The sequence below is a fragment of the Carlito syrichta genome, unplaced genomic scaffold, assembly GCF_000164805.1.
Source record: "Carlito syrichta isolate Samal-C Ts95f unplaced genomic scaffold, Tarsius_syrichta-2.0.1 Scaffold315850, whole genome shotgun sequence".
In the NCBI taxonomy this organism is placed as follows: domain Eukaryota; kingdom Metazoa; phylum Chordata; class Mammalia; order Primates; family Tarsiidae; genus Carlito; species Carlito syrichta.
The window spans coordinates 86,898-104,259 of NW_007259946.1; the positions used below are offsets into that span (position 1 = coordinate 86,898).

Below are 17,362 nucleotides of genomic sequence, written 5' to 3' on the forward strand. Positions count from 1 at the left end.
GCAGGTCGAGGCTGCAGTGAATGGGAGCAGCCACTGCACTCCAGTCTGGGTGACAGAGTGAGACTCCAACTCAAAAAAAAAAAAAAAAAGAGAGGGTCTCACAATGTTGCCCAGGCTGATCTGGAACTCCAGGAATCAAGGAATCCTCCTGCTTCAGAAGTTCTGATTTTTTTTTTTTTTTTTTTGGAGTCAGGGTCTCACTCTGTCACCCAGGCTGGTGTGCAGTGGCGTGAACATGATGATTATGGCTCACTGCGGTTTCAAGCTCCTGGACCCCAGGCAATCCTTCCACCTCAGCATCCTGAGTAGCTAGAGCTACAGGCACTTGTCACCACACTTGTTTTTGTTTTTGTTTGTAGAGATGAGGTTGCCCAGGCTGGTCTCAAATTTCTGGGCTCAAGTAATTCACCCCTCTTGGCCTCCCAAAGTGCTGGGATTACAGGCGTGAGCCACCATGCCTGGCAGTTCTGATGATTTTTTTTTTTTTCCATTTCTTCTTCCTGAAAATATTTGGCTGCTAAAATCTTGACTTATTTGCAAGGCTGTTTTATTGACTCAAAGAAATGGATATTGAGTTTGTACAGAGGTTTCCAACTTAAGATGGTGGGAGGGCTTTGCCAGTGTGGAAAAAAGCGTAAATCCTTGACAGGTGTTTTTTTTTTTTTTTGAGTTGGAGTCCCACTCTTGTCGCCCAGGCTGGAGTGCGGTGGCACGCTCATGGCCACCACAGCCTTGACCTGCTGGGCTTAGGCGATCCTTCTGCCTCAGCCTTTCCAAGTAGCCAGAACTACAGATGCGTGCCACCATGCCCGGCTAGTTTTTGTGATTTATTGTAGAGATAAAGTCTCACCAAGTTGCCCAGGCTGGTCTCAAACCCCCGGGCTCAGGTAATCCTCTTGCCTCGGCCTCCCAAAGTGCTGGGATTACAGTCTGAGCCACTGTGCCCGGCCAGGTTTTTTTTTTAAATGGGCTCTTCAGCAGATGAGAAATTTCCACAAATTTCTAGAAGGTTGAAAAGGGATGGAAAGGTGTTAATAAAGAAAACCAAGGGAGGGAAAGCTCATCTAGATCTCCCGCAGGAGAATGAGGGGCAACTTGTTATAAGACCTCCAAGAGGCTTGGGTTTGAACAGGCAGGTCGCCTGGAGTGGAGGGTTGAGGAATGCAGTGGGCTGTGGCCACATCTTGAAATAAGATTTAGCAATCCATCATAGTGGCACCGCATGGGCACTGGCCAGAGTGCACAGACAATGCTTGAGTTTTATTGTTTGGTAACAACAATCGGGGTTGGGCATGGTGGCACAATTCTAGCACTTTGAGAGCCCAAGACGGGAGGATTGCTTGAACCCAGTAGTTTGAAACAAGCCTGGACAAAATAGCAAGACCTGGTCTCTACAAAAAAATCTAAAAATTAGCTGGGCTTGTGGCATGCGCCTGTAGTCCCAGCTCCTCTCGAGGTTGAGGCAGAAGAATAGTTTGAGTCCAAGAGGTCGAGGCTGAAATGAGCCATAATCGTGCCACTGCACTCCAGCCTGGGTGACAGAGTGAGACCCCTGACTCAAAAAATTAAAAAAATTAAATAAATAAATGAATAAAACAATCCACTTTTTGACTAATGACACAGGAGTATCCAGGGAAAGCTCAGGCCACCAAGTGGCGTGCTGTCACTGTGCTGAAGCCCCCTTCATCTGGGGTTTGGATGGGCACCTGTCAATAGGCCAGCCCCTCCTAGTCATCCCGAAAATGAAGACTGCCAGCTCACACGTCTGCCATGGGCCCAGGGTTCCCGGCCACATCCTACTCGGGGAAGAGACCCATTGTGCATAAAATAGCACCACAGCAGAAAATAACCCTCTGCCCCCAGCTACGGGAATATTCTGTGTTGTCATTTTCATTTTGTTTGTGTGCATGTATAGCGTACAAGTGTAATTTTGTTACATACTTAGATTGCATGTAGTGGTGAAGTTGGGGCTCTAGAGTATCCACCATCCAGAATAACATACATTGTAACCCTTAAGTAATGTCTCATTACCCGTTCTCCCTCCCCTTTCCAAGTGTCTCTTGTCTATTACACTACTCTCTACCTCCATGCGTACACAAAGTAGTGCCTACCTGCAAGTGAGAACAGGCAGTATTTGTCTCTCTGTGTCTGCCCTCTTTCACATAACATAATGCCCCCTAGTTCTATTCATGTTGCTGCAAAAACGTGATTTCCTTCGCTGTCACGTCCAAATGGTATTCCATTGTGTGTGTATGTTGTGTTTTTGTTACCCATTCATCTGTTGACGGATGCAGCATAGTCCTTTTTTTTTTTTTTTTTGAGTTGGTCCCACTCTGTCACCCAGGCTGGAGTGCAGTGGCACGGTCACGACCACCATAGCCTCGACCTGCTGGGTTCAGGCGATCCTTCCGCTTCAACCTTCTAGTAGCTGGAACTACAGGTGTGTACTCCTCGCCCAGCTAATTTTTTGATTTACTACAGAGATGAGGTCTCGCCAAGCTGCCCAGGTGGGTCTCGAACCCGTGGGCTCAGGCAATCCACTCACCTCAGCCTCCCAAAGTGCTGGGATTACAGGCGTGAGCCACTGCAACCGACAGTCTTTTTTAAAATAAATATGAACAAGCAGCAGAGAGCTTCAGACTTGTGAGGACAACCAGCCAATGGAGGAAAACAACAGAATGGAAAACTGGAAAATCTTACGATAGATAAAGCAATGAGAAATACAGGAATAGACAAGAGTTTAACAACATGGAATTCACATCCTCAGAGAAACTTTGTTGATGGATGCAACAAAGTTGTTGCATCCATCAAATGAGCGCCGAAATCTCTGAAGAAGGAATAGTAAGAGATCAGAGGCCAGGAGATGGCTTTGAGAACATGTGCTTGTTACCAGTCATTGTCTCTGGGCTCCCAATACCCTTGGGCCCCTGCCTGGGGAAGGACTGGACTTGGCCTTTCTCCTTCACAGTGAGTGCAAAGCTTTTTTTGCCAGTAGAGGGGGCAAGAGGGCCGTTGCAGGAGGAAGGTGACTTCTTTTTACTGCATTTGCTTTTTCTGGCCCCTGCTGCTGTCGGTCACAGGGTGTGTGGATGCAGTTGTCTGTTCACAGTGCTCTGCCTCAGTGGTGCTCCCAGAGCCGGCAGTCCCTCGGCGACCTCACAGCCCCAGCCGAGGCCCGGTAACCACCTTGACGTGGTCCTCCCAGTACAGATACCAGCACATGCCAGGCCTCGTGTCCCCAGAAGTGTCCTGACCCTCTGTGGACATCTGCCACCAGGCACAGGGCTTCAGCACCCCATTTCTTGAGGCCCGCCCGACATGGTCTCTGTGGCTGCAGGCATCACACCCAACGGCAGCCCAACTTTCTCTGTGCACTTGACCTGAAAAACACACTTGAGATCAAAAGAACCTACCAACAGTAAAGCAGAGTGAATGAAAATTGGCCACACCTATGCAGAACAGATACACCTCCAACCATCCATCCGTCTATCCATCCATCCATCCATCTATCCTTCCATCCACCAGTTGATGACATTTGGATTGTTTCCAGTTTAGGCCTGTGATGAGAAAGCAGCTGTGAATATTCTTGTACAAATCTTTGGGTGGGTATACACTTTCATTTCTTGTGGATTCTCACCTAGGAGGGGTGACTGGGTCACTGTGCTGGCCACACAGTCAGAATGTCTTTGAGGGCTGGTCAAAGTTGGTCACTTTCGATCTGACCCTGCCACCTTGTTTTACACATGGAGAGAACCATGGGGCCGAAGCTAGAGCCAGATTCAGGGATTTCAAGGGTGGGCCCAGAGCCCTCTTCACTGAACCACACCCTCTCCTTCTTAGTTCTGAACCTAGAATTTACCCAGCTAAATTACAATCAGGTTTGAAGGAGGCATAATAACATTTTCAGACATAAAGAGTCTGGAAAGCTTTTCCTCATATATTCTTTCTGTATTACAAAGTTATTTGAAGATGTCATTCAGCTAAATGAAGGGGCAAAACAAAAAACAAAAACAGGAAACCATGGAATCTAGAAAACAGTGACTCTATCCTAGGGGAACAAGAAAGGGAAGTCCCAGAACAACAGCTGTGTTGTGACCAGTTGAACCAGATCACAGCAGGAAAATGGAGAACGGCAAGGAAGTGTCTCCAGGAAAAAAGGGAGGATTGCTGTAAATTTCATGATTTGTAGAGTTGAAAACCTGAGATTATGGTGAAGGCACACTATTCTTTTATCAACAAGAAAAAGAAAGGCAATCAAAGACTCCAGGGAAAAGAAAAAGCTGATTTTAAGCAATTGCTGGACGTACAAAAAGAGAGTCCATTTGACCTTATGCTAGGACCATTCATCAAATGGCCCAAGGGTCAGGTGCTTGGATTTAAAGAGCAGTATATTCCTCTGATGATAATATATATATTTTTAAGTTCCTACATTTAGACTGAGAGTAGGCAGGTTCCTTTTTTCTTACTAGAGAACACGGGTAGACTGAGGAGGCTAGGTAATGCCTTCTGCTCCCCCCCCCCCAGAGAGGATCACTAATCCAGGGAGGAAGAAGAAAGGTTCCAGGAGAGGTGTGGCACAAACAGAGGGGATGAGAGGCCCTTAAGGAGCACCAAATTCACCTGCACTTGGAGGAGGGACAGCATGTCTGTCGCTGGATTCCAGCAGATGTTTCAGCAGCAGCTCCGACCATGGACCTGTCTGGCTGCACCAGGCTGCCTTGGAGAGATGTCAGAAGGCTCTCTCCTCCTGGTGCCAACCAGGAATAGCCCCGGTGAGTGGGCTAGCCTCCAGCCTCCAAGCAACGAATTCAAGTAATAGTCTGGTGACCACATGGAAAGATAGAGCATCTGTTTGGAGAACCACCCCCCAAAAGGGGACAGTTTCTCAGGACCCTACACATGCAAGAAGGAAATTACTCCTGGCCTCACTCTTTGGTCTAAGTGTTTCAGGAAAAATCTGAGAGACGTCCCGAGAACTTTCTAGAAGGAAGATGTGTGTATGTGTGAGGGGGTTGCTTTGTACCACATCAAAGAAGGGGTGCCGCCACCAGGGCTGTGGAGGCGGAGAGGTGTAGTGGCTGGGCATGACCTGCTTCAAATGTGGGTCAAATTTTCCTGCCTCAGAAAAGCAGTTGATCGCGAGCTTGGAAGACGGTGCCCAGTCCCCAGGCAGGAGGTGGTGCGGTCCAGTGGAGAGTGCCCTGGGCTGCAACGTGTCATCCCTGTGTTCTGGCTGTAGCTCCAGCCCTGTGGTCCCTCCATCTGTAAAAGGAGGTGACTGGGCCAGACCAAAGGTGACCAGCTATAAATAGGCCCTTAAAGCTATTCTGGCTGGCCAGTACAGTGACCCAGCCACCCCCACTAGGTACTCAAGAGAAATAAATTATATGTCCAAACAAAGAATGCTCATGGCTGCCTTGTTCATAATAACTTCAAACTGGAAACAACCCAGTGTCCATCAACTGGGGAATGGATACACATACTGTGGTACCTCTACACAACCGAACGCTATTCGCAATAAAAAGGAATGAACTACTGATACCTGCATCATCAGTGAATCTCAGAAATATTATGCTGAGTGACAGAAACCAGACACCAAAAAGTACTGGTTTCATGATTCTGTCTATATGAGACTAAGGCATGGTGGCTCACGCCTGTAATCCCAGCACTTTGGGAAGCTGAGGTGAGAGGATTGTTTGAGGCAAAGAGTTCGAGATCAGCCTGGGCAACATATTGAGACCAAAAAGCAGCCGGGCATGATGGCGTGCAGGAGGAATCGCCTGAGCCCTGGAGATTGAGGCTGCAGTGAGCCATGATTGTGCCACTACACTCCAGCCTGGGCAACAAAGGGACTCCAACTCAAAAAAAAAAAAATTCTAGAACAGACAAACAAATCCATATGGCATAAAGCAGGTCAGTGTTTGCCTGGGGCTGGAGATGGAGAGAGGATTGGGTGAGGAGGGGACTGGCGAACTTTCTGGGATGAGGGGAAGGCTCTGTATTTTGATTGGAGTTATATTTGTCAGAATTCATCAAACTGTACATTCGGGGGATACTTTCTTGTTATACAAATTATCTCTTCAATAAAGTGGATTAAAAAAAATCTTAAAATTGATGGTACTTTAAGTATCAGGAAGTTTGTGGCTTCTTTTTTTTTTTTTTTTTTTAGTCAGGGTCTCACTCTATCACCCAGGCTGGAGTGCTGGAGTGCAGTGGCATGCTCATAGCCACTCCAGCCTTGATCTGCTGGGCTCAGGCGATCCTTCTGCCTCATCCTTCCAAGGAGCTGCAACTACAGGCATGTGCCACCACACTTGGATATTTTTTTTATTTATCGTAGAGATGAGGTCTCACCATGTTGCCCAGGCTGGTCTTGAACCTGTGGGCTCAGGCAATCCTCTAGCCTCCACCTCCCAAAGTGCTGGGATTACAGGCATGAGCCACCACACCCAGCTAGGTTTCTCTTAAATAAAGACACTCTAGGGTCACTAGGCCACTGTCCAGATGTGGGAGCTGAGTAGCAGCTTCTCTGCATTGATCTTTGAAACACAAATCTGATGATCTCAATCAGCACCCACTGTGCTGCTCCTGGGAATCTCCAGTCCCTGCTGGCCAAGTCTTTGACTCTCAGACGTTGCCATCCCTGCAGGTGTGGCCGAGAGGGACTCCACCTTTGAGCTGCCTCCCCTGGGCACCCACCCTGACTGCAGCACCACCCCAGAGAACAGCGAGGCGCCTGCCAGGTGACACCCCAGCCTTTGTGCCCATTTGCCTGCTGCAGGATGGGGCTGCCCCCACTATGCTCAGGGGATACTTGAGGATGGCTGGGTTGGGGGTGGAGGCGGGCGAGCGCTGTTGTTTTGGGGAATGTGTGTCCATCTCTGCGCTGGCACCACTGGAAAGCCAGAGGCCTAAAAACCCGGTCTCTGCCCTCAAATGCCTGGCAGAGATCTGGGGACCCAGCCTCAGCTACACAGTTCCTAGAGAAAGGGGATTATCTTTGGGCACACACACTCCCCTTTTCCATCTTGGCTTCTCCTCCACAGCCCCACCGCCACCCTGAACTCCCTGGTGGACTCCCAGGCCAGCAAGACACTGCCCGTCCCGACCAGCGCACCCATTTCTCTCTCTTCTACAGGAAAGCCCGTTTTGGATCCAGGTGATGATCCTACGTCCCCAGCAGGAGCTTCCTCCCAGAGGGCTGGGAGGGAAGCTTCTCCTTCATGCGTGTGGCCTGGGATGGGCTCTAGGTTGACTCCAGGTTTCTGGCTTCCTGAGTTGGGGCTGTGGCTGCTCTGTCACTTGCCAGTGACTTTTTTCCACTCTTGTGAGCAGGACATTTTCCTTCATGGCTCATAATTGCTACTCAGAAAATAGGTATTTGTTGAATGATTTCACGACCTTGACTAGGTGCTTAATTCCTCTGAGCCTCAGCTTTCTCGTCGTGAAATGGTAATGGCATAGACCATGCAGGGTTGTAAGCGGCACAGTGTGTAGCTAGTATCTTACACAGCACATTGTAGACATTCGCTTAAGTGTTAGCTCTCAGGAAATGATACCTGGTAATTCATTTTAGGACTTGCAGCTCTAGTTGTCAACACTAGGTGGCGCTAGTTGTCAGGCCAGTACTCAAAGTGCCATCCTGACTGGCAGCCTTGGCACCCTCCTGGGAACTTGTTAGAAAACCAAGTGATTAGCCTCACCCCAGACCTACAATATCAGAAGCTGCATTCTGACACACTATCTAGGGGATTCATATGCCCCTTAAAGTTTGAGGAGTCCTTTACCGGTATACTTCCTCCTCCTTTTTTTTTTTTTTTTTTTTAATTCAGGCATCCCACTCTGTGTTGCCCAGGCTGGAGAGCAGTGGCATAATCACAGTTCACTGCAGCCTTGACCTCCTGGGCTCAGGCGATCCTTCCACCTCAGCCTCCCGAGAGCTGGGCTACAGGCGCATGCCACCGCACCCAGCTAATGGTGCCCAGGCTGGTCTTGAACTCCAGGGTTCAAGCAGTCCTCCTGCCTCAGCCTTCCAAAGTGCTGGGATTACAGACATGAGCCACCAAGCCTGGCTGGTATATGTTATTTTTTTGACATCTAAAAATGGACTTAAAACCCAATAGACAGATGATCTCTGCGAGTGACAAAAGGAAAAAAGGAAGCAAGCTTAGTACTAAGATGTAAAGAAACAGACCTGGGGAGCAGCTCAGGGCGTGAGCTCTGAAGTTTGCCTGGCCTGAGCCAGAACTTATTACCTACCCTTGGGGTGATCTTAGGATAATGAACCTTCACGGGCCTCAGTTTCCCTCTTGTAAAGTGGGACAGTAGGGGTGCCGAGGGCATAGGATAGTTGATTCGTTCATTTGGGGGACACTTACTGAGCCTGTATATGTGTGGAGGAGACCCCGTGCCTGCCCTCATGGAGGAGGTCTAGAGGGTCGTTCCTACCTCACCCCCTCCCCCTGCTCACTGCCTGACCTCCTCACTCTGGCTCTGGCCACACCTGAAGGGCTGCCAGGTGCCTGTCACACCATGCCCTTCCCTGCGGTCCCCAGACTTTGGTCTTTGGACTTCAGTTCCTTCTTCATTCTGGCTCCTTGATGCTCAGCTTCTCAGCCTCTAGAAATGGTTTGCTCTTCTTTCAACTTAAGTTGATGCACTTTCTGGAGCCAGGTGAGGGAGGGTAGGTAGGTCAGGGCGGGATCAGGTACGGTCTTGGCTTGGGAAAGGATCAGGTATTGTTCTCCATGTCCCAGGAGAAGGAGGAAGTAGTATGGGGCTAGGGCTGTCCTGTGTGGATGCAGCGATGCAGGGTGCAGGGCTCCTCTGTGTTCCAGGACCAGTGCTCTTCTGGGTGATGATGTTGCTGCTGGTGGTGGCTGGCTCCAGCATCTTTCTCCTGTGCCACCGGAGGGCCTGCAGGAAGCGGATTCGGCAGAGTGAGTGGCTGTGGCCTTAGGCCCTGGGGAGGAGGCTGCTCTCTGCTAGCCTGACCGGGGTCCCTCCGCTGCCCACCCCGCTCTCTGAGGCCGGCACCCCAGCCCTCATCCTGATGTCATTTCAGAGCTCCACCTGTGCTACCCGGTCCCGACCATCCAGCCCAAGCTGGAGTCCACAGGTGAGTGTCCAGCAGTCCAGGGGCTCTGGGGAGTGGGCTCCGGAGGCCGAGCTTCTGCTGGCCCAGCCTCGGGCTTCCTCTTTGTGGCCTTTCTCTCCAGCCTCCCCCGTGGTGGGAATGTGATGCCTCAGATGGTGAGGCTGCCTTGTCGGGGCTGGATGGAGCTAAATGGGTGAGAAGGTTCAGAAGGCTTGTCTTTCGTTCCTTCCTCCGCACGGACCTTCCTGTCCTGTTGTTTTCTCTCCCTTCTTTCTCTCCTTATTCCTCCCTCCCCTTCTCTCTCCCCCCTCTTCCTTTTCTCTCTCCTCCCCCTTTGCCTTCTTCTTGCTTCCCTCCGACCACCTGGCAAGTCAGCCCAGGGGTGCAAGGGACGTATGGGCCAGGAGGGCAGGCTGACAGGGCTGGAGCCCTAGTTCTGCCACTTACCTGCCATGTGACTCTGGGCAAGTTACTTAGTTCCTGTGTCTCAGTTTCCTCATTTGTAAAACGGGGACAGTGGAACCTACTTCAGAGGCTTGGCCTGTGGGTTGAGGGAGGATGTTGAGCGTCGTGTGGAGTGCCTGCCTGAGGTCAGTGCTGGCCCATGGTCAGTGGCTGCTCTGTGTTGGCAGGCTGGCCTGCCTCTGGGGCCTTTTTCCTCACCTGAGTCCTAGGCAGATCTGAACCCTTTCCTGGTCCTTGCTCTCTGATCGTTGTCTAGCCTTCAGGCCGGCTCTTCCAGGCAGCCTTCCAGAGTCGTGACCTCCCCACCCATCCTGGCCAGGGTTCTCAGTGCTCATCTTGGGGGAGGTCCCAGCCATCTTGCGACAAACAGCTTCCCATTCCTGGGCACCCCCTTCAAGGCAGGCCAAGGTCTTCCTCAGCTCTCCACGGCATCGACTGAGCACCCACTGTGTGCTGGGCCCTGATGGGGGGGAGTTTTCTGAGCCTCTCTTTCTGGTTTGTAAGGCAGGCCTCACTGACTCCTCCCTGTGATGATCTTCATTTCATAATGAGGAGACAGGGCTCAGGAAGGTGGATGACTGCTCCAGGACCACACAACCTGCAAGCAGCACAGCCAGGTTCAGGCGCTGGTCCTTGGAGATTTGCCCAGTTAAGGTTTGGGTCTGTAGTCGGCTCCGCCATGCCCCCTCTTCTTTCCTCCTACTAGCCCTGTCCACCACTCTGAGGCTCATTCAAGAGCCCCATGGTCAGCCTGAGCCTCGTCCATTCCTGTGTCCCCCAATGTGCCTGAGACCCTTGGAGAACCTTGCAGGAGGCTGACTGTTGACTTGGGCACAAAAACACAGTCCACTGAGGCATGTTTTGAATTAGATGAGTTTCACAAGCAAGCGCCTGTGTTCCCTTTGCAAGGGGGGTTTTTGTGTTTTGGTAGTTTCAAGCCTGTTTCCATGAGCTGTCAAGCCCAATGTCTCATTGAAACCGGCATTTGCTTTCTTGACATTTTTCTAGTATTAGAATTTCCATTGCCGTCAGTTTATTTTTTTCATCAAACCTTTGTGAGGCAGTTTTGCTACAAAAAGAAAAAAAAGAAAAAACCAAAGAAAGAAAAAAAACACCTTCCATTAAGAAGCCAGATCAACAAGGAACTGATCTTAGAGACTCAATGATGGATGGCTTCAGTGAACGGCCCAACTGTGGACACCCCAACTGTGGACGTCTCAGTGGTGGACAGCCCAATCATGGATGTCCCAATCGTGGATGTCCCAGTGGTGGACATGCCAGTGATATGCGACCCATTGGTGGATGGCCCAATGGTGGACAGCCTAGTGGTAGATGGCCCAGTGATGGACGGCCCAATGGTGGACGGCCTGTCTCAGGCAGTATCTGGCAACCTAGCTTCTGGTGGGGCCCTTGGGCCTGGGTTCCAGGCTCGAGATGGAAGGAAGGTGAAGCTAGGACATGTGCAAGCTTTCAGGACACATAGTGAGAACAGACTGAACAGAACGGGGGCCCCACTCCCTTGGGGGCAGTGGGTGGTGAGGAGTGAAAAAGCATGCATTCATTTGTTCATGCATTCATCTGATCAGATCATCTTCATGGAGTCCATCCTTGGTGCAGGCTCTATGCTGGGCATGGAAACTGTCCCAGCTGAGCACACTAGGGGTCTGGGGTCTGCAGTGCAATTAGGGTGCTCGCCAGCCAGCCCTCAATTGATGTGACTCTTCCGTGTGTGTCCTTGGTGACAGACATTTGCCAAGCACGAATGTGCTCTCATAGTATTCCTCTAGCCACCTGTGAGGGGTTTACTGTTCTTACCTCCATTTCACAGAGGACTAGGATTTTGTTGTGGCTGTCCAGATTGTCACTGAAAGGGCTTTTCACCCTTGGCACATTTGGGAATGTGTCATTTGGCGGGAGGCTGGGGGGGAGAAGGGGAGGGTCTGTTCTGTGCACCGCTGGATGTAGAGTAGCTCACCAGATGCCAGTGGCACCCCAGCCTCCCGTCGGGATAACCAAAAATGTCTCCAGACATTGCCACATGGCCCCTGGGGAAACCACTCCTGCTGCTGGTTGAGAACCCTGGTCTAAAATTCTCTCATCCTTCATTTCGATGGGCTCTTGAGTCCTTATCTGTTATTTCAGGCAGATTTAGGTCAAAAAACATTCTTTGTTTTGAAACAATTTCAAATTTACCGAAATGCTGCAAGTGCAGTTCACAGAACCGACTTTGCCTGGAACCATTCACATGCAACTGACTGACTCCATGCCCGTCAGCCCCAAACCATTCCAGTGTGTATGTCACAGAAGGAAGGCCATATTTTTATGTGATGATGGTAAACTCATCAGAATCAGGAAATCCACATTGATTCATGACCACCAGTGAATTCTCAGGCCCCATTCAGGTTTCTTCATTTGTCCCAGTAAATGTCCTCTGCAGCAGATGGCGCCAGTTCAGAGCGACACTTCACACCTGGTTGTCCGGTTTCCTGCATGTCCTGCAGTCTGGGCCAGTTCCCCAGCAACCCTGCTACTCTCTTAGGCTTGACTTGGGAAGAGCACAGGCCAGTGGCTTCATGGTGCCCCTCGCTTTGGGTTTGTCCATTCTCAGAAATGGATGCAAGTCACGCATCTTGGGTTGAAAGGTCCCAGAAGCCACGCTGGGCTCTCTTGGGCATTCTGCCAGGCATCCATCTGTCCCTCTCCTGGTGCTGTGCACATTGAGTGCTGGATGGAGGTAGTGTCCGCCAGGCCTCTGAGGTCACTCTTTTCTCCTTGGGAACCACTGAGTTTTTTGAGGGGAGATACTTGGAGACGATGTCAGTAACCAGTTCTGCATCCCATCTTCATTTTCTTCACTTTCCTACCGGTAGCGCCTCATGGAGCTCCGTTCTGCTCACCGGGTTGTAATCTGTCACTATCATCACTTATTTTGAAGTGCCAGTTGTCCAGATGAGGTCCGTGAGAGCCCTCCAGGTTGGCTCCTGCGTCCTTTTGACATGTCCTCACTTTTCGTGTCTGAGCACTTCCCTTGTCTAGGATGTCCCCAGCTCGTCTCGTTCCCTCCTGCCCCAGCCCGGGAATCAGCCATCTCTCCAAGGAGCCCGGGGTTTGGGTCTAGGGGTGCCTGTTGCCAAAGCCTGGCTGAACCTCTGAGCCAAAGCTCCTTCCTTGGGCCTGTTCTGCTTCCCGCAGAGTTGGGGAATCCCAGACCGGGGTGTGGGGGGGGGGGTGCACTAAAGGAAAGAACATCAGGGGTGGAAGGGACAGAGAGCTTGAAGTCATGTGCCGGGACTCCTGTGCCCGGTGAGCCTGGCTTCAGAGTAGCCAGGGAGACCAGGCACTCACCCCAGGGGCCACCGCTGCCCAACGTGTTCCTGGATTCGTGTCCTGGGCTGCCAGCTGGTCTTATGAGAAGATGGTAGTTATTCCAAACAGCAAGGAAATCAATAAATCAGGACAGCAGATTGAAGCAACATTTTAAGGGGAAAACACTTACGAAATTTGACCTCTGTACTTGGCGAGATTTGTCTTGAGTCTTTATGAAAGTACTCGTGGGTTGTAACATGACTGTAGGCAGTTGTCGGAAGCTTCTGGGTTCTGCCTTTTTACCTTGTTACCTTCTGGGTTCTGCCATTTTGCCCTTGTTTTTGAGAGTTGGGATCATATGCTGATTTACTTTTCAGTGCGACAGAGTGCCTAGCCCTGTGACCATCCTGAACGCTTCTGGCATCCTGTGTGCTAGACAGCATCCTGGGCACCTTTCCTTTTTAATATTTTAACTTTTGAAAACTTTTAATTTAAAAAAATTTTTAAAAATTAAAAAAAACTCGAAGTAGACTTCATTTTTTAGCATAGTATTAGAGTTACAGAAAACTTGAGAAGTAGGTAGGAATTCCCATATACCCACACCCAGTTTCCTCTGTTATGGACATCTTACATTAGTATGGTAAATTTGTCATAATAGGTGAACAATATTGACACATTACTATGAAGTAACATGTGTACTTTATTCTGTTTTTCCCTCGTATTCCAGGATTTTATCCAAGATCCCATGCTACAATTAATCATCACGTCTCCTTAGACTGCTCTAGTCTGTGACATTTTCCTTGATCTTGATGGCCTTGACAGTGTCTTTTTCTTCTTTTTTTTTTTTTGAGGTGGGATCTCACACTATCGCCCGGGGCTGGAGTGCTGTGGCACTCTCTTGGCTCACCACAACTTTGACCTCCTGGGCTTAGGTGATCCGCCTCAGCCTCCTGAGAGCTGGGACTAAAAGCCATGCCTGGCTAATTTTTTGATTTTTTTTGTGTGTGTGTGGAGATGGGATCTTGCTATGTTGCCCAGGCTTGTCTCAAACTTCTGGGCTCAGGCAATCTTCTCACCTCGGCTCCCAAAGTGCTGGGATTACAGGCACCTGGCCAGAGTTTTGAAGAGTGTTAATCAGGTCTTTTGCAGGATATCCCTGTACTGGAATCTGTCTGGCTTTCTGGTGATTAGACTGGGGCTATGGTTTGGGGAAGGAAGACTACAGAGATGAAGTGCCCTTCTTACCTCGTCAGATCAAAGTCTCTACTCTCAATGTGATTTCTCTCTGGGCACCTTCACTCTTGAAAGTTCATTGAACTTCACAAAACCCCCGAAGTTGGTGTGACCGTCCCCATGTGTAGACGTGAGGACCGAGGCCTGGTGAAGGGAAGTGACACTGTGCAGAGTTTCACCGCTGAGGCGCCCAGCTCTGGGATGGCAAAGCTACCACATTGTTTGGCACTTGGCTTGTTTTCAAGTTCTTGGTTATTTTAAATACCACCGCTGCACACAGCCTTTTTGTTTGCCTTTGGGTTATTTCCTGAGGGTATGTTCCTCAGAGTGGGTTGACTAGGTCAGAGTGTGTGAGGTTTTTACTGCCGGATGGCTCTCTAGAAAAATGGAGCCAACGTGCAGGGCATGGGCAGCTCGGCAATCCTTTTTACCCGCTTCCTCTCCAAGACCGAGGCTTACCATTTTGATTTATTTTGTTTTGTTACTTTGTCACACATTTTTTTTCTTGGTCTCCTCAGAGACTTGGCACCAAATAAGGGTTGACTGTTTGCAGAACTCCAAATCACTCCGGAAGGATCATAGTTGCCTTCCCTGACTTCATTTAAAAGAATGCGCCTCAGGTCAGAGAGCATGTCTCCAAGTGGTGGCTTACTAGCAGACAGTAGCTGTCTCGAAGGAACAAGCCATGGCCTTCTGAGGCGGCCGCTCTGCTGGGGACAGTGGTTATGGGTTAAGTAAGGTCGGTACGTTTGTTAAGGTGAGCCCAAGCATGCCGTTTCCCCGGGAGACATTTTCTACATGCTGATGATCTTTTCTTTTTTTTTTTTTTTTTTTGAGTTGGAGTCTCACTCTTATCGCCCAGGCTGGAGTGCAGTGGCACGCTCATGGCTACCGCAGCCTTGACCTGCCAGGCCCAGGTGATCCTTCTGCCTCAACCTTCCAAGTAGCTGGAACTACAGATGCATGCCACCATACCCTGCTAGTTTTTGTAATTTATTGTAGAGACGAGGTCTCACCAAGTTGCCCAGGCTGATCTTGAAACCCAGGCTCAGGCAAACCTTTCACCTTGGTCTCCCAAAGCGCTGGGATGACAGGCCGAGCCACAGTGCCCAGCCTGACAATCTTTTCAAAAATACCCCAAGAATGTTTCCCAACTCTCCTAGTGTCTGCACAGCATGCTCAAACTGCCGATCTCATCTGTATGTCATCTTATTTGTTGATCGACTGTCAGTGAATGCATCAGCTGGTGTTCAGGGCTGATGGCTCTGGAGTGGCCAAATTAGACAGTGAATGCAGGAGGCAACGTGACTGGCACCCGGTTTCTTGGCCCCAGCAGGATGCACGGTTAACAGCATAGTTCAGGTCTCAAGGTGGTGTCCTAGGGAGCGGTTAAAGACCGTGCATTCCTGGAGTTTGGTCTGTGCTGGGAGTGGACGTGGCCCAGGAGGCACTGGACGCCCAGGTGCCCCTCACCCTTCTCAGATGGCCAAGAAGCCATGGTTAGGTGTCAGCGTGCGCCTGGCCCTGACTTGACCCTGCTTAATATGAGGAAACGAGGAGCAGAGGGTGGGGGTTTGAGATGAGAAGGTGACGGTCTTGCCTTGAGAATCGTTACTCCAGTACCTGAGTCTGTAGAAGCTGGGGTTCAAGGGATGTGAGATCACCTAGGGCTGGTGTCTTCTTCAGATGCTGCTGTCCAGGAGCCTTCAGGCATATGGAAGAGGAACCCGAGCTCAGGCTGGAGCCAGAAGGGCTCCCTGGTAGACAGGCTCCAGACATGTCCGAGGCAGGCTCCGTTACCCTCTCTCTGTCACTGGCTGGAGGTCCTCCTGTGGCCTCTCCATACCCTGGAGGCTGCAGGGGCCTGCAGCAGCCACAGACTACCCTCCAACCCAGCGGGAGCCTCCTGGGCTCAGTGCTTCTCCTGGACCAAGCCTTGTGCATGAGTTGGGGGGGTGGTTTCAGTGCGTTCATTGGCTTAGACACTCAGGATGACAGTGTGGCGGGGGTGTCGGTTCTTCCTCTGCCCCTGGAGAAGGGAGTGTCAGGACTCAAGACCCCGTGCCCCGGGCTTGGTGTGGGCTCCAGCTCTGAGTCCCATCCATACTCTTTGTTCTGGGGTCCTGACACCTGGGCCAGACACATTGCCACCTGTGATCCAGGGGTCATTTGCCCACGGGCAATGTGGGGCAGGGCAAGGTAGCTCCCAGACTCTCCTTGGTCAAGTCGCTGCTCTTTTTTTTTAATTTTAAAGATTTGGGGTACAATTCAGCATTAGGTGTACAATGTTCTTTGCTTCTTGCAGATTCCAGACCCAGGAAGAACTCGGCAGTAAGTACTCAGTCCCCTGCCCCAACTCTGTGCCCCTTGTCTGACTCCTTCCTCGAGATCTGTGGTTTTGAGAGCTGCCATTCAGCAGCACCCAGGGTGCAGGTCCCACTGCAGGGACCTCTGAGCACAGGGTCCTTGCCTGGGGCCTCAGCTGGGCCTCGGCCCGGACAAGGAGCCCTACCCTCAGCGGCCATCAGCTCCTGGCTCAGCCTGTCGGGGCTTTCCAGAAGGGCCTGCAGACAGCGGGTTGGTTTTGGCCGGTTTGAGGCCCCAGGGCCGGTCAGGGGGAAGGCCGTGTTTATTTCCCCCTTCCCTTACGTCTCCCTGAATCTCATCCTCAAAGCTGGGTGGCAAATCAGTTGCATGAATTTTTTAAAAATGGGCTGCCACGTCCCGAGCACATACTGTGTGCTAGGCCCCTTTCCTTGTGCCTTCTAGAAGTACTCAGGCGGTCCTCACAGCCCTAAAGGCTGGTACCGCCGTGCTGGTTTCCCTGCATGGCCTCCTAGTGAGAACTCCCCTTCCCCCCGTCTGTGAGGCGCTCATGTGTGCAGCTGCTGGGCTGAGGCTTTGCCACTGCTGCTGCTCATCCTTACAAGCACCCAGCGTGGGGCTGTGTTTCAGACCCTGAGGATGGGGTGTAGGGTGAAGCAGTTGATGTGACCCCATCTCAGGTATCTGTGGTTCACTTCTTCCTCCCCACTATCAATTCCTCTGGTACTTTCTTTTAATTTAAGCACTTATACATGAAAAAAGACTTCTGTTCGTTGATTTTCAAACATAATATATAAGACTGGGTGTGGTGGCTCATGCCTGTAATCCTAGCACTGTAATCCCAGGCAGAGACAAGAGGATCCTTGAGGCCAGGAGTTCTAGACTAGTCTGGGCAACATCGTGAGACTCTACCTCTACAAAAAAAAAAAAAAAAAA

At 50.6% G+C, this 17,362-nt stretch overlaps 1 protein-coding gene across 1 annotated transcript in view; it reads left to right on the forward strand.

Annotated features, from left to right (window-relative positions):
* TNFRSF8 (TNF receptor superfamily member 8) overlaps nucleotides 1-17,362 on the forward strand; it is a 57,132-nt gene that overhangs the window by 34,011 nt on the left and 5,759 nt on the right. The window contains exons 8-12 of the mRNA XM_008073458.1: nucleotides 6,650-6,743; nucleotides 7,047-7,159; nucleotides 8,838-8,939; nucleotides 9,065-9,118; nucleotides 16,407-16,432. Of these exons, the coding sequence (XP_008071649.1) occupies nucleotides 6,650-6,743; nucleotides 7,047-7,159; nucleotides 8,838-8,939; nucleotides 9,065-9,118; nucleotides 16,407-16,432 (389 nt within the window). The remainder of the gene's footprint in view (nucleotides 1-6,649; nucleotides 6,744-7,046; nucleotides 7,160-8,837; nucleotides 8,940-9,064; nucleotides 9,119-16,406; nucleotides 16,433-17,362) is intronic.